Raw genomic sequence first — 18,341 nt, 5'->3', positions numbered from 1 at the left:
AAATCCTTGAAGAGAAGGAAGGATATAGCCATAGCTGAAAATGATATAAATGACAAGGAGATTGATACCACAAAACTGTGTACCAATGGAGACACTAAAGAGTTTGATGCAACAATCGTAGAACTGATGGAGAAAAACAAAGTTCAAGTAGACGAAATAAGATCTCTCAAGATGGAACATGAATCTCAGGCAATAATGTTATGTGAAATCACTGAACAAAAGAAAAGAGCAGTTGAGGACAAAGTCATGATGGGAAATGACAAAAGAAATCTTGCAAACAGACTTGAAGAAGAATGTATTGAATTATCAAGGATCTCAAACATGCCGATGGATACACTTGCCCAAATAATGAATCTTCATCATGAACTCAACATAAAAGATATTGAGATCTCCACTTTGAAGATGCAGAATGAACAACTGTAGAATGAATTGAATAGAGAAAAAGAGGTAGCAGAGAATCTCAACAAATCAAGTGAAGCCATCAAGTACTTTGAATAATTGATGAAATTTCAAGATCAGCCCATGATACATCAGGACTTGGATACAACAGCACTGAAATTGGAGAATCATCAAAGAGCGTTGAACAAAGAGGCGACAAAGTTAAGGATTCAAAACCTACTTGTCATTACTGTAATAAAAGGGGGCATATTGCTAATGTTTGCAAGAGTAGAAGAATCAATCAGACAAACACACTCAAAAACAAAAGTTACTGTCACAAGTGCAACATGCAAGGACATATGACACAAGATTGCAAATCCAGAGTTACAAGGACACAAAGATTTGATGGACATTGTTATAATTGCAAGAAGTATGGACACCGAGCATTTGAATGCAAATCAAAGCCTATGTGGACATCAAATCATCAAACTAAAACAAAAGGAAATGGAAGTCAGTACCATTGGGATTACAACACTAGGCATAGCTGTCATTATTGTCAGGAATATGGACATATACCCCAGAATTGCATAAGAACACATTTTAGAGGGAATTAGAGCAAGTGGCTAAGCCAAACCACATATTTCAGTTGCCTGAAAATTGGTCACATCAGCAGAAACTGTCCTACAAGGTCAAAAGCACCAAAAATTGAATCAAACAAGGGCAAAGAAAAGATTGATGAGGAATACATTAGAACAAACATGAAGAAGACATGGCAGAAAAAGAATGAATCAAGTACATCCAATGAAAGGGTCACTTCACCCACAAGGTCAAGTGATCATTTCTCATCCAATTAATCTCAAATATGAGTCTATGGGGTTGATACATACAAATAAGTATCATACATCAGCCCTAAATCATGAAGAAGCAATGCAAAGTACAAATCTGCATGAAACAAGATGCCAAGACAAAATGATGCTGAGACAGTCTTTGGATGCCGAGTAAAATCTTAGTGGAAGTTGACTTTCTAACAGCAACCGAGTTGATGACTGATGCCGAGTTTAGAAACTCCTATAGAACCCGAGTAAAATAAGAATGTAGTGCAAGTCGAGTAGTGTTAAAAATCTTTCATAAGCCGAGTTTGTAGTTGAGCATTTAATGCGATGGAAATAGGGTATATTATCACGATTTCAATCATTTTTCCTCATCCCAATCAGAAGCAGAGGAGATAAAGAGCACAGAGCGACTTCACAACAAAGAATCCAGTATTCCAAGCAAATTGCAACCTCCTACAATGAGTTTTCATCGATCTTAAGGTATTTTCATTTGTGCCGAGCTACGTAGTTTCATATTTCTGTAAAAAAAACCCTAGTTTACATAAATGGCTTCGAATTCCAAAAAAACCCTAGAAAAAGAGTCGTTTGAAGTACAACTAGTGTCTAATGAAGTTAGGCAGCCTGATTTTTGCCCTATTCCTGAAGTGGCATACTCCATTTGTATTTTCAATTCAGTTGTTTTGCTTGCTTTGCCTTCTGATTAGAGTAGTGCTATCTGAGGACACTCGTACAAATTGTTGTATTATTGGAATTCACCATATCTTGTGCCCTATTGTACATGCACCACTCATGATTAAAGTGCCATGGGGGGTTGATGTTTTGCCTTTGTTTTCCATCTTCCTATGTCCAGTGAGTGTCCTTCTGTGACATTAGCCTTATGACATGTATGAGATTGATCACCTCAGTACACACATATGTACTCTTTTGAGCATCTTGATCATGGTTCCTTGACATGAAGTCCTTTTGGCCCACTTTTCCAGTTGCTTGTCACCTCACCCTTGTTTGCATTAGGGGGGGTTTTACTATTGTTTCTCATGCTTCCTTGGTTCAATTGATTTTCTCTTCACGCTTTGGTGTTTCATGCCATCTGTATCTTTGAGCTCAGTTGTTTGCCTTTGTGTGCCTCTTGATGCAGATTATATTCTTCTCTACCTGGTCAAGTTCTATTCAGTGGAGGTTCTTTAGATCAATGGTTACTTTGACAGAGCTTCGCACTACATGCTTCAGTGGTGTTCTTCATGATCATCTTTTGTTCCTATCTTTGGGATGTTCCCTAGTTTGGAGGCTTCTTCAGTCCTTCACTAGTCTTTTCAACATGTTTTCCATCTCTTTTTGGAGTAGAGTTTTTACCATGTGGTTTTCTCTATTTCTCTTCTTTTCAGAGATTTGGTTGTGCTTGGGTGCCTCATCAAGCTTTGTTTGTCGGGGCCCAAATTCTGCTTTCAATAGTAGTTTCTAGTTTTTAGCTACTCCCTAAGTTTATCTTAAGGAGGGGTGTTAGAGTTATTAGATATTTTCTAATTAACTCTAGTTTGTTTAAGCTAAACTTTAGGCATCTAATAATTAATTCTTTTATTAATATTATGATGCAACCTAGGTTAGACCTTTTTAGGGTTTCAATCTCTTTTATAAGGACAATCTCTCATTGTAAACATTCATTGAGACTAATTCATTGTTGATTTAGCAATCTACTTTTTTACTCATCAAGAATGAATCGTCTATGGATATGAGAATTTCCTGCCTCCATAGCTTTTTGCTTCTCTCTTTGTGACAAGTGTTTGCATGTAGGTGATTCTTGGAGTTGTGGGGTTGATCTTTCATCAACTTCAACAGTTGGCAGATTCACCAAGAAAAGCAATACCCACAAAAATAGACCATTTAACTTATAAGACAAAACCCAACCCCAAACATCTTTGAACACTGCAATACATGCATACAAACAAAGGCAGACTAAACTAGGAAAGAGGACAACAACTCAAAAAGTCCCTGGCATCAAACTGCCCAACTGACAATTTAAACTAGCCTGCCACATCCTCTTTAGTGAAATTTAGGCTACCCACTACAACTGGGCCTATACCCGCCACCATGCCAACACTACCGCCACTCGACATCTTAGCTTCCCGAGCCATGCTGTCGGACTCCCCAACCTTCTGCGCACCACCACTGGGCTCCCCACCATCCCGAGCCCTCACCTTGAGCTGCCTACACAACATGGGCTGATTTTTACTTTCATGAGGCACCATGGATCTCATTGGTGTCACTTTATGCCTCCTTCTTGCTGCCAACAACACCCTATTCTCCTCTATGTCATACAAAAAGCTCATTCGGGCATGCTAACCCTTATGTGCATCCACCAGATGTTTCTCTTGGGATTGAGTGGAAGTGAAAACCACCAAAGATTGGAGTTCTCCTCTTTTGCCCCTAATCAAATGCCAAGGCCACCAGTACATGTGAAGAGCCACCCTGACTTCATCACGATGGACAATTCTTTCCATCCTTCCAACCCACTTAGGCTCCAAGCATGCACATGCCACCTTGAGCACTTCCTCTTGAGATGAATCAACCCTAAGTGCTAGGCCCAAAAACAAGGATGAAATATCCAAGTTAGTCCTTGGGCACTTGAACATGTTTAAAAGTTCATCTCCCAAGCTTTCCACCACCACTTCCCATATTCTCACTTGATCAAACTTGAAAACATTCCTCATTCTGTAAACCAAAATAGGGCCAGTAAAACTAGGGATTTGGCTAGAAGTTTCCAATGAAAAGTTGGCTTTCATGGCAATAGTAGAGGGCACACACAATGCATAACAAGACGCACAACTTGAAGGATGAGAGAAGGCACCAACTCTTTCGATATAATGGCAAAGGCTTGCCCCTGCCAAGTACAGACTTAAGTGAATTGTTGTTGTTTGATGATGCAATGGATGCATGTCATAACGACCACAATTAGTGCCTCTACCTTCCCCCCTCCACACATAAATTGTCATCACATTGTCCACCTCGAGAAGTACAAACCCACCTCCATTTACATAAAAGCCATCATCACTTGATGAGGTAAGTGAAATAGCCACCTGTACTACTTATGTAAGTTAATCATAAAAAATCTTTGAGATCCAAAAATTGAAGATCTTTAAAAAGTTCAAATTTCTCCTCTACGGACCCATTGGCTCCAATGTTAGAAAACTTATCCGCCACCTTGTTTGCTTCTCTCAACACATTAGAAACCTTGGATTCTTCAAAGCTTGCTACCATACTTCTAATATGCCTTATGTGCTTATTAAGATACCACGTGTCCATTTGTCCTTTGGTGGTGCTATTCACAATCAATTGAGAATCTCCTTCTAGGTGCAATTTTTGTACCCCAAGTCATTTTGCAAGTAGAATAGCTCCTACACTAGTGAGACATTCAACTTCATTATTTGTCCCATCTAACAACCTCTTTGCACTTGCTACAATGATGGATCCCTGTGAGTTACGAGCCATATACGCCACCCCAAATTGACCTGGGTTTGCTCTGGATGCTTCATCAAAGTTTATTTTGATCCACCCTTCCTTCAAAGGACACCCATGAGTTAACTAAGTCTCGAGACTGAGGTTGAACCCTCAAAGACCCCTTAATAGATCTTATTATATTTATTATATTAATATAAAGAGCTACCCTATAAGATTAGCATTTACGTGGACAAAATCAATCTTAAGAAATTGTTCAGCTATATTTTATTTAAAGAAATTGTTAAGCTATATTTTATTTAAATTACACAATACTGAAATGGTGAAAGAAAATTTTAGGGGCTCATCTAATAAGTTTCTTCTAAAGTAACATACGAAGACTGGGAAGAAAGCAAACACATGCGAGGGACAACCCAGCAGCTAAATGTTGTTTACTATTTTGCAGTCATGTAACTGTTCCACGTTACCGGGGAGATAGGCCTTGGTTTATTCAACTGTTAGGCAGATGTCCTGTTTTTACCTGTAGCTTTGAACTTCGCTGGTGATTGCGAGAGAATCGCAGACTCGATCGTTCGGAACTGCTTGATTTGATTTGATTATAATTGCAATGAAAGTGCTAAATCGGCAGCTGGCGACCAAGTTCTGAAGAGATTAATTCCATCAGAATGGACAGATTTCGAAAGCAAGAGTATCAGGTTAATTAATTTTAGTCTCCCACTTCCACTAAAACATTTTAGTAGTAATTGTTTCGTTATCGTTCGTCCATGTCGAATGTGCAAAAAAATTCAAATGCCTCTGCCCTTCAAATCGGTAAACCAAGATAGGACTTTTTTGAAAGCAAGACCTTTTCATAAACTATTCGATTTATGGATTTTCAACTGGAAGTACGGAAGATTATTTTATTTGTGGAACCCCATTTATGGATGACCATCTCAGAACCAATTTTTAATTGCCGAGTTTGTATGTTGAGGTTGTCAAATTATGGATTCGAGGTAATGAAGATACATCTAAAGCACACAACTGAAGAATGCGGACTTGCCTTCTTAAAACGATTTAAAAAATAACGTTTTTTACAAAATTCATAGCAATCATGCAATTTAATGGCATTTGATCACGCTACGAGCTAAAAGGGCATATATAATGAAACATTCGGTATGATTATTGTATAATGTTAACCACGCAGCTTGTTCTTGATGATAACTACGTCTCACTTGCAATGAGCCCGTCATGGCGATGGACTGGGCATACATCCCTGAATAATGTAAAATATAGTCGAAATGGGGCGAGTTTCGGAAGCTCCTTAGGATGGTAAAAGCTAAGTTACAAAAACTCCAGGGAAAGCCAAATAGGCCTTCGTTTTGATGATTAACGAAAATAAAGGCATGCCGTCTGATCCAATGTATATTTGAATTCTTACGAGTGCTTGAGAGAAGGCCTAAGGATAAAGCTCCACGAACTTTCCTACAGAGCCGATTTTCTTTGAACTTCCATTTCTGTTTATGAATTTCTTGTATAGATATATCTATAACAAAGCTTTCATCCCGCGTTTAAAGACATTAATGTGAGTTTTGAGGATTACTCACTTAAACAGTGGTCTGTCTTTTATATTCCTGCAAAGATGCTTTTTTCATCTGTTGACCTCTACGTTTCTATGACTTGCAAGACGTGGAGGACAAAACCTTCCTAATTGTCAATGTTTTAATGTGAATACAATTTTCTACTAGGGATGAACACAAAGTGTATTCTCTTGGTGCCACTTAATAGTACTTAGTATTGTATAAGCATGATTCTAACTTCTATTGCTGATGTCATCAAAGGGCTATTTTTTGTTGCTTAACATTTTGAGCATCAAACAAGCAATATCTTATTTTTTTTGATTTTTTTAATTCTAATTCAACAAGTCCAGTAGTGACAAATGGATGCTTTGCCCTAGATGGTAAGGCTGGGGTCCCATGGGCACCTGCTTCCTTAAAAATAGAGCGGGTGCTGCTGAGATTTTTTAGGAATATTTAAAAGGGGAAGTGGTCTTATAGATTTTAATGTGAATCCACTTAAAAAAATTAACTGTTATTGTGGGCTCACATTTATGCCAGACTTTGGACCCCAAGCTCTTTTCATTTGGTTTGAGGATTTCAGGAAACACAGCAGATGAATGTGACACGTATCAGTTTCCACACTTGTGTGATGGTTCTGATTTAGATTTCAACCACTACTGGAGCCCTGAATTAATGTGGGGCGGGTGTACATTTTTGGGTGTTGTGTGGTCAGATGGCATGCATTGGTGATCAGTGAGGAAAGAAGAGATCATTATAGATGCATACTTTACTTGCAAGTTGGTTTAAACCTGTACTGATGTATACTTATTCTATTTTTGCACCACTTTAATCCACGAGTGTGGATTGTCTTGTCAACTTGGATGTTCTCAGTGGGAGTTACGCCTCTTTGTAAGCATGTTTATTTAGAGGTCATTTCTGCATGAAATTGCCCTTTGGAAGCAATGGACATTAATTACAAGGTGTGGAGATGTGAGAAGCAACCAAGGCAGGATTTGACAAGCATTGCTTTGTAAAGAGTCCAAGCTGGTTCTCATTGACTAAGCTGTACGAGTCTTTTGTTTTCTTGTTTTTTTTGAATTTTTTGAAAAGAAATAGCAGAAATTGAAATACTGAAAAATAATGGACAAGTTCTACAGCATGCTAAATACTGAAATGAAACTTGTAATTTAACTTCACAGAAAACAAACAATTTGCAATGTACTGTTCAACATTCCCAAGAAATTACATATTTTGAGAACCTGTCATAACCGTTAGCTTTGACTTGGAAAAAAAATGCAGCTGCTGTGATCCAACAGGGCTCACGTGGCTAGCTGCAAAGTCCTGTGAATGCAGAGCATGGATGGCCAAATGATGGTGTGAGCTGCCAGCAAAGGTAGATGTTAAAAATGGTGTGAGATTGCAGGGATGTCTGGGAAAAATAATTGCCCAGGAATATACACTCATTGCTGCTGTTAAATTGCAGCCTGTGCAAGGAAAAATATCCACCCAGTAGCAGACACAGGCAGCGCTCAATATGCAGGATAAAATGTCCAGGTGTGACGTTGATGCTTGCAGCAATTGGCCTGTAAAGCACTTCCAAATGCTGCCAAATCTCAATGCCTATAACAGGGAACTTAGGCACTCGAGAGCATATCATATAATCACTCAGAATGATAGATAAATCGTGCTTGGTAGTGGTTATAATCAGACTCCACAATTTAAACCCACAATTGCGGATGTAAATAATTATCAATTCCCAACAGACAATGCCTTCCTAGCAACAGTAGCAACAGTATTGGAATACACCAAGATAATTCTCAGAATTCAAATCCAATTCCACTATACTGCAGCAATGGAATGGAGAAATAACTCAGCCTTCAAAACCCTCAAAAATTATTAAAGCAATAAACATTAATTGGATGATCAATTCTCACAAATGAAGTCATATTTATAACTCAATTGTGCAATTCAGCTTCTTGCACACTTCTCACTTAAGAGGCTCCACCTTCACTATATTAAATTATAACATGAAATAATATCAAGTGCCTTTATAATAATGAAAGCCTTATTAATAACTTAATCAAATATGAACTCCATGAATAATGTGCACAATCAAATGCAGATGACAATCAACTGTGTCACCACTGCATTGTAAAAAACAGCAATTGCCCAAAATAAGACTTGCTATAAATAGTAAGTTTGCCTCAGAGACCCTCAAATCTCACTGTCAGCTCACAAAGGTCGCAATGATGAACTGACCAATCTTGGCTCGCGACCTGCGAAATCGGGGACATTACAGTCCTCCGTCCTCAAGATTGCTTTCCTCAAACAATCACAATCTAGGGTGCTGAAATATATCCTCAGGCTCCCAAGTGGCATCCTCATTTGGAAGTCCCTTCCACTAAACTAAAAACTCTTGAATAGTCCTCCTCCACAATTCTCTCCCTACTATCAAGAATCACCTCAAGGATCAACTCAAGCCTCCCCTCATCATCCAATGGGGATAAGATAGGAGATAGAACCACATGTCTTCCTAGCTCCTTCTTGAGGCACGAAACGTGGGAGACATTATGTACCCTGCTGTCCTCTAGCAGATCCAACTCATATTCCACTTCTCAAATGTGCCTCACTACGCGAAAAGGACCACAATACCAGGGGTTGAGCTTCCTGACTCCACTCTTCTTGATGGAAGACTTTCTGTATGACTGCAACATCAAGTATACCATATCGCCCACTTGAAAGGAGCAAGCAATCCTCCTCTAGTCAACATACTGCTTATGCTGATTCTGTGCCCTCTGTATATTATATCTCAATGTCCTTATAATGTCCTGACTATCTTGCAACATATCACCTACAATGGGCACACTATTATTGCTGCAAAGAAAATCCATAAAGCTAGGAGGATAATATTCGTACAAAGCTCTAAATGGTGACATCTATATAGTCATGTGGTGAGTGGAATTATAACAACACTCACATAGATGAATCCACTTCACCCAAGCTCTCTGCTGAGAAGAAACATAGTTCCGTAGATAGCACCCCACTCACTTATTCACAATCTCAGTCAGGTTGTCAGTCTGGGGGTGGTAGTTGGTGCTTAGAGTCGACTTTGTCTCTCATAATCTGAGTACCTCTTGCAAGAAGTGACTCATAAATCAGCTATCATGGTTGCTCACTATAGTCTAGGGTAAACCATGCAACTTGAACACCTCTCGAAAGAACAACTCTGCTTGCTGAACTGCTAAATATGCAGTGGTGATGGGGAAAAAGTGAGCATATTTGGTTCCACCACCACATAAATGCAATCTCTACTTTGGGCTTTCAGCAAGTGCACAATGAAGTTGATGGACAAACTCTCCCACTTCTACTTAGGAATGGGAAGTGGCTGGCAGCAACCTCGCGGGGTATGCTCTGTTTGTTTTGTTGACAAACAGAGCACTCTCCGACATAGCATTGCACATCTGTCTTTAAACCTTTCCATGTAAATCTCTCTTGAATCATCCTGTAGGTTTTGAAAAATCTGAGATGATCAGCCTATGGTGAATCTTGAAAGGCCCGGAGAATAATCTCTGTAACACCTGATTTTGGGACAAGATAAATCCTCCTCGTGTAAATGATCAACTCGTTTGCAAGGGTATAACTGCTGTCTTGAATATTGCCTTCCACAATACCAGCTGCCTATTGATTCCTAACATACTCAACTATGGTCGAGTGCCTCCAGTTCTCTGCAATCTCAGTAATCAACCATAAGTGAGGGTGTTAGCTACCACATTATGTGTACCCTTTGTGTAGGAGATATCAAAATCATAGGACTGTAATTTGCTAACCCACTTTTGTTGTCTCTCATTTAGGTCCTGCTGACCCAAGAAATGCTTTAGGCTGTTATGATCTGTTTTGATACAAAATTTGCTGCCAACCAAATACTAATTGAACTTGGCCAAAGCATGCAAGATGGCCACCATTTCCTTGTCTTAGACACTAAATGACCTCTTAGGACCTCGTAGGTTCTTGTTCTCAAATGCTATAGGATGGCGATCCTAGGATAATACTGCTCCAATGCGCTCCCCTGGGGCATCACAATGCAACTCAAAAGGCCTTGTAAGGCCAACAATGCCAATACTAGGCATGAAGTCATAATCACCTTGAACTTCTCAAAGCACTCCTGTGCCTGAGGAGTCCACTGAAAAGTACCCTTACATGCCAGGTCCATAAGGGGAGTTGCATGTCTAGAGAATCCCACCACAAATCTATGGTAGAAAGCACAAAGTCCAACTAACCCTCTCTATTGTGTTAGGTTCTTTGGTGCATCACTCAACAATAGCACGAACATTATCAAGGTCACTGCGAACACCCTCTATAGTGATAATGTGGCCCAAATATAGCAGCTCGGTCATACCAAGTGCATACTTGGACTCCTTGGCATACAAGGAAGCTTTGTCTAGGATATCCAATACCGCATCCAAATGTGCAACGTGATCATCCTAGGTCTTACTAAAAACAAGGATGTCATCAAAGAATACCAACACACACCTCCATAGCTGATTGTGAAACATTCTGTTCATAGTAGACTGGAAACTGGTTGGGGCATTCATCAAGCCTAAAGGCACGAGTAGAAACTCGAAATGGCCATAGTGGCTTCTTAATGCTGTCTTCTCCACGTCCTGCTCTCTGACTCAGATTTGATGGTACCTTGATCTCAAGTCAATCTTGGAGAAGAATTGTGCCCCAAGTAACTCATCGATAAGCTCATCGATCTGAGGGATGGGATATCGGTTCTTAATAGTCTTCTTATCAAGCATCTAGTAATTGATGCACATCCTCAATGTACCATCCTTCTTCACCAAGACAACTAATGAAGCGAAGGGGGACTTACTTGGCTTGATATGTCCTATAGCAAGCAACTCCTATATAGTCTTCTCAATCTCATCCTTGAGCTGTTTTGGGTGCTAGTAAGGGATAATCATAATGGGCTTAGTGTCCTCCTCGAACTCTATGATGTGCTCAATCTCCCTGTTAGGTGGCCAGCCAGGTGGAAGATCACTAATCATTTTGGAGTGTTTAGTCCTCAATTGCTAAATGTCCGGGTGGTAGGCATGTTTATATGTACTGTCTAATGCAGGCATTAACTGACACTTCGCTGCCCAATTAATCACATCCTCATGATGAACCAAGTTTTGCATACGTCTAAAAGAAATCTGCTTAAGATCATCACCCTTGATAGCCTTAAGGACCTGTGGTTTACCATCCGTGATGAATCTCATCTCCATCCTCTCAGTGCTGATGCAAATGTCCTTAAGGGTGTGCAACACGCTACACTAAGAATTATGTCTGTGCTGCCCCTATCCACCACATCAAAATCCTCCTTAAATTCGTAAGTCTTCAGCTTTGCTAGAAACTTATAAATCATCTTGTTATACATAAGGGTGTAACCATCTGCCACCTGAACTTGTAATCCCCCAAAGTCCTCAGTCTGAATCCCCCTCTTGGTGACCAAACGAGAATCAATGAAATTATGTGTGGCATCTGTATCAAAGAGTGTAATCAGCCACTGCCCAACCAAGAGTCCATGCATCCTGAAAGCTCCCTCCTTCCTCATGCTAGACAGGTAGGTAGTCGTGAGGTGAGAATCATCCACCTCATCACCTCATGACTTGTAGCTTTACGTGCATTAAAATTATCTTCATCATCATAGAACCACTCCATCATCTTATTCTTGCCCTTAGGCTTCATAGGCAGTCATGATTAATATTCTAGGGTCCCCTACAATAAAAGCACAACTTCTTCTTCCATAAATCATTAATAGTTTTTGGTCTAGGGGGGCTGCAATAGGACGCTTAGAATGTGATTTTTTCTCCTTAGGGTCTGCCCTGTCATGAGATGAGCTAGAAGGCTTCGAGGCAACTTGCCTCTAGGTGTGGATGCCTCTAAAGTCCTAGCCTTCTTCATGACTTCTTGTGGGGAAGATGGGTCTAAGGACTTAACCCATCCTCTGAGTGGCTCAACTAGATCCTCAATGAACAATATAACTCTCCTCCGCTTAAGAATATCATGCACCATCCCTAAAAGCCTTTGAAACTAACTGATGAAAGCCTCCAATCCACCTGTTTGCTTGAGCTGATTTAACTCTCGGAAATACAGCTCGAGATCCTTCCTATCGAAACACTCTTTCAATCTGTCTACAAACTTCTATTAGGAAGTAATCTGATCAATTCAAAGAGAAACCAGCCCATGATACCACTAGTCATGAGCAATTTTGTCAAGATGTAATACAACAAATCTAATGGCGTCCTCCTCAGTCATAGGACACCCTTTGTGGCCTATCATAAGCACTAATATAACCAGTCTCGTTGACCCTATCATCAATCTTGACCCAGTCCTCTGCTCTAAACCTATCACCAGCTTTGGACATCTCATCAACTCGAGACTTGTGTGAACTAACATAATCGTCACGAGTATCCCTCTCTCTATTCCATTCTTGAGGGAGTGCAATACGCTATGAATTGACTCAATGCATTTGTTGCATAGCAGATGTCAGGACAAGAATTCACCGAGTACATTAATGAACCAATTATCTATCTATAGTGTGTGGGATATGTAGATTCAGACTTAGATGTATCACTTCTAAGTTTGTGAAGGTTTATTTCCATTGGTTTAGATATGAGTTTACAGACCATTTCAAATTTGTTCAAAATGTCAATAATATATGTTTCTTCATTTAGGAAAATATAGTTCTCTTTTTGCCATACTTCTAGATAGTGCAGGAGACCTAAACCTTTCATATCAAATTCAGATGCAAGGTCTTCTGTACATTTTGTAATGAGATGATCTTCCCCTATTATTAGTAAGTCATTAACATAGAGAACAAGTATTAATATGTCACCCTCTGATACTTTGAAGTATATATTTGGATTTGCCTCATTTTTGGAGTATCCTAGTTTGGTAAGGTAACTATCTATTCTTTCATACCTTGCCGGAGGGGCTTGTTTAAGGCCATAAAGAGCTTTCTTCAATTTACACACATGGGTATTCTTGTCATGGATGACAAAGCCTTCTAGTTGCTCTAGATATACTTCTTTATCAATAACACCATTTAAGAATGCAATCTTCACATCCATTTGATGTATCTTCCATCCTTTAGATGTGACAATGGCAATTTATAGCTCTTACAGATATATTGAGCAATGGGGGCGAATGTTTCATTATGGTCAATCCCAACCTTTTGCGAGAACCCTTTGATGATGAATCTAGCCGTGTGTTTTTCAATACTTCCATCTAATGCATGTTTAATTTTGAATAGCCATTTAGTGGAGACAACTGATTTGTTCTTAGGTCTAGGTAGGATGTCCTAGACATCATTTTTCAAGATACATTGGTATTCCTCAATCATAGCGTCTTTCTAGGCTTGGCATGTTAGGGCTTCTTCAGCATTTGATGGTTCATATTTGATGAGTTCACTTATAAGTGCAACATAGCACGAGTGACTTATTGTTTTCTTACTTTCTCTAAAAATTTCTTCATGGGCTAAATTATTTTTCTTCGATCATCTTCCTTGCCCATAGTGTTCTTTTCTTGTTAGATGGAATTTCATCATTTTCAGGATTTGATTGTATGGGTTTACGATCTTATGATCAATTGTCCATCTGAATCTCAACATTTGGTTTTCATCTAATTCTGTGCTTGGTTCATCATTTGGTTCTTCAATATTTTTAGAAATCCTATATGCAACATCTTCAAATTTAACATCTCTACTGATTTTAATTGTTCTTTGTTTTGGAATATATACTCTATAGGCTGTAGAGGACTTGCTATAACCAACAAATATGCCTTTCTCTCTTGAGGGTTCTAGTTTGGACCTTTTTGCTTTGGGAACATGAATATATATAGGGCAACCAAAAATTCTTGAGTGACTAAGTCTAGTTTGTTTCCTATGAAGGCTTCTTCAGGTGTTATATTCTCTAGAATTGAATGAGGGCATCAATTTTGAATGTATATTGCCATATTTGGGGCTTTAGCCCAGAATGTTGTGTGAAGGTTTTGATCATGCATCATGGTTTTAACAGCTTCAATATTGGTTGTTTTTTTCCTTTTTGCTACTCCATTTTGTTGTGGATTATAAGGTATTGTATACTCCCTTTCAATCCTAACGAAAGTGCAGAATTCTTTAAAATTTTCAGAAATGTATTCTCTCCCATTGTCTGATCTTAGAGTTTTAATTTTCTTTCTAGTTTGGTTTTCAACTAATGCTTTAAACTCTTTAAATTTCAATAATACTTCATTTGATTCTTTAAGCTTTAGAAAATAGATCCAGGTTTTTTTGGAATAGTCATCAACAAAAATGACGTAATACAAGGATCCCCCTAATGAGGGTATTAACATTGGATAAACACAAATCAATGTGAATAAGTTTAAGTACAATTTTTTATTTATGTTCACAACATGGAAAAGATCCTTTAGAGTTCTTACCTAAAACACATCCCTTGCAAGTTCCAACATGTTCAGATTTTAATTTAGGTAAGCCTGTCACAATCTTCTCTACAAAGGGTAGTGCACGAAAATGGAGGTGCCTAACCTTCTGTGCTAAATTTCATTAGATTTGGAGACTTCATGATTTAATGCTTGGTTTTGAGTGTTACGAAGTTTATATAAACTTCCATTTCTAAATCCTATAGTAATTGCATTCTTAATGTTAGAATTCTTAGGCCAAGATAGAACTTTATCTTCTAGAAAAGTGACATGGTACCTTTGGTTTGCTAGGGTAGAAATGGAGACCAAATTTCTCTTAATGCCTGGCACAAATAATACATCTGTTAGGTGTAAGGTAACTACGGTTTTTAATTGTATTGAACAGGTCCTAATTCCTTTCACTGGATAGGTGGAGTTATCCCCTATTGTGACTTCTTCAGTTGAGTATCCTTCAAAGGTTTCAAACTGCGCTTTGAATCCAGTTATATGTCGAGATGCACCAGTATCAATTATCCAAATATTCTTGCTAGTGTCTAATTCACTTGATAAGGCTAAGAAGAACACTGAATTTTCAGCTTCCTTGACTTCAGCTATAGAGGCATGAGTTTTGTTTCTCTTTGGGCAGTACATGTGAGTGTGTCTGCATTTATCACACTTGTAGCATTGTATTCTAGACATATCTCTCCTCTTGAAGGTTTGTTTAGGGTTATTTTTCCCCTTTTTCGTTTGGAAATTTTCTTCCTTTTATTGTTTGTGTTTGTATTAGGACTTGTATTTCTCCCTCTTTATTTAGACCAATTCCTCTTGTAATTAATCTTGATTCTTTCTAAGTGTCATTCTTAAGTTGATCAAATTTAGGGTGTTTAGGCTCTGCATTGATCCCTTGAATAAAGGATTTCCAAGAAGTTGGTAACCCATTTAGGGCTATCAAGGATAATTCTTTTGCATGGACATGATTTCCAATAGTTGATAATTGATGACATAATTGTTTTCCCTCTATCCATCTTAATATGAAGGAGTTAATGTTTCAAGGTGAGACCCCTGTTAGTATTATTAATTTCACATGTGTATGGAAGAGTCATAAACATTTTAGGGCAGTTTCCATTTTTGATATAGCTGGTAGTATATGATCCTTCACTGCATCTATAATGATTTTCATGGCTTTGTTGTTATGCCCTTTCCATATGGTTTTATCGAGTTCATTGTTCGTTATGGTTTTGTTTTGTTCCGCATATGATTCTATTTCGAGTTCTCCTAGAATGGTCATTATTCTGATTCTCCATGATATGAAGTTTGATGCAACTTCAAGTCTATCTTCTGATCTGACCCCATTCACCATTGGTAAACTTTAGAATGCTTTTGATGTAAGTTCTGGATTTGAATAGTAATATCAATCAATAAATTTGTGTGAACTCTATCAATTTAGCCCTGATACCATGTTAAGGGAATTCAGATCAGAGACAGAGTTTTAATAACCTGAAATTACTTGACTTGATTCTGTACTGTTTATACAGTCCTGCAACTGTATTATACTCACTACTATTTATATATAATTCACTGTGTATTGAGGAATGTAAAGCCTTTATACTTATATTGTAGAGATAACAGTACTGATATTTACTTATGACTGCATGAATATTGGAAGAATATGATCAAAGTGCTGGTAGTAATATGTATTTGTGATCGATACGTTTCCAGACTTCGATCGGGGTCTTATATTATACACGTGTGAAAAGTTATACCCTGTGTAGGAGCATGACCCTTATGTGGCTTATGCCACATAAGGTCACGACCCTACACAGGTTATGACCCCCGATCATAAACAAACAAACAAGCCATGACAATACAAGATGCCGTTTCAGTTGCAAACACTAGTCAAAGATTATGATAGGGTCATGACCCCCAATCATAAACAAACAAACAAGCTGTGACAATATAAGATGTTGTTTCAGTTGCAAACACTAATCGAAGTTTATGATAAATGCAGATTGTGTGTTAGGATATGTGCGACCAGATAGGAATTACATTTTTTTTTGACATAATTGGATGTAATTATATCTATATATATGTGTGTGTGTGTGTGTGTTATATATACACACATGTATATACACATATATATATATATACACATGTATATACACACACACACACACACACATATATATATATACACACACACACACACACACACATATATATATATACATGTATATACACACACACACACACACATATATATATATATATATATAGATGTATTATATATATATATATATATATATATATATATATATATAGATGTATATATGTATATAGATATATAGATGTATTATACATACATATACATATATATATATATATATATATATATATATATATATATATATGTATAATATACATATTATACATATATGTATATATATGTATGTATATAACACACACACACACACACACCAACCGTGATTGTTTTTAAAGTTCAATTTTGGTGAACTTGTAATTAGAGCGATTAAACACTTCGGTTGGCTTATCCACTAGAGGTTCTACAATTTCAGCATCTTTAGTTTTCTCAGAATTAACAAGGATTCTTGAGACAACTTTTGCTCTTTACATGTATTTCATTTCAAAAATAACATATAATGAACTTGCTGTAACAACCACTTTTCCTGGGTCTTAACTAACAACTAACATATCAAAAAAATATAGTTACTACTTCATATTCATATGAAAACATTAATATCAGTTAGGTTCATGTGAATGAGATTAACGGTTACAATCACTTAAACGGAAATCTCATAACTAACAATTGAAGATACCATCAATGAATTTACCAAAGAATTTAAAATCTACATACCGTAGAATTCAAAACCGAAAAGAACGAAAAAAACCCGTCTTAGTGATGTTTCTGCAAAACCCAGGTTAGTCCATAAAATACCTCTTAAGGAACAAATAACTATACTACTTTATCGTAATGACAAATATCAATATATCATTTAAGGCATCAAATACCACTGTATCAGTTAGGGCATCAATACCACTGTATCATTTAGGGTGTCAATACCACTGTATCATTCTTTTCTTTTTTATTGCTAACTATGGCAATAACATTTAGTTAGAAGGTGCACTCATATTCATTATTCAAATAAATGAAGACGAAAATAACAATCCATCAGATAAACCTATCTCTTGCATATAGTTATATTTCATGTTCAGTTGGAAGATCAACCAATCTAATTTGTTACCAATTATATTGACAAGAAAAGTTGCTTTCAATAAAGGAAAATAACTGAAATGATGATATAAATCAATCAAACTTATCTTCTTACTTGAATAAACATCATAAAAGTAAATTACCTGTTACCAATAAATGTTTGAATGCTTAACTTATCTTTGTTTGATGCATGTCCCGATATCTTGTGGAGAGGGGAAACATTGTCAAGGGCTTAACCTCCCAACCACAAACCTTAAACTTATCCCCACACTTTCTCTAGCTAGAAAGGCCCTCCCTACCCGAAATAGACACAAAACACCTTGTTAGCCACTGAGCATCCTGGTACTTAATCACATCACTCGAGTTGACAACAGAGAATGAATTGGACATGCATGAGCTATTAAATGATTTTTTAAAAGTAATAAATTCGTTGAATCAATTCTGATTCTGTTTTACTTGTTCTTGCAGGACTTT

At 37.6% G+C, this 18,341-nt stretch overlaps 1 protein-coding gene across 1 annotated transcript in view; it reads left to right on the top strand.

Moving 5' to 3' along the window:
• The first annotated feature begins 5,044 nt into the window (after positions 1–5,044).
• The window catches only part of UPL7 (ubiquitin-protein ligase 7), a 198,627-nt gene continuing 185,330 nt past the window's right edge, over positions 5,045–18,341 (top strand). The window contains exon 1 of the mRNA XM_089814262.1: positions 5,045–5,356. Coding sequence (XP_089670388.1) covers positions 5,327–5,356 — 30 coding nt within the window. The 5' untranslated portion in view covers positions 5,045–5,326. The remainder of the gene's footprint in view (positions 5,357–18,341) is intronic.

This window comes from Cupressus sempervirens, chromosome 2 (assembly GCF_028749045.1).
Source record: "Cupressus sempervirens isolate cs-2001-9-10 chromosome 2, ASM2874904v1, whole genome shotgun sequence".
Taxonomy (NCBI): Eukaryota; Viridiplantae; Streptophyta; class Pinopsida; order Cupressales; family Cupressaceae; genus Cupressus; species Cupressus sempervirens.
The sequence above is the reverse complement of the archived record's forward strand: the minus strand, read 5'-3'. Positions and strand labels throughout refer to the sequence as shown.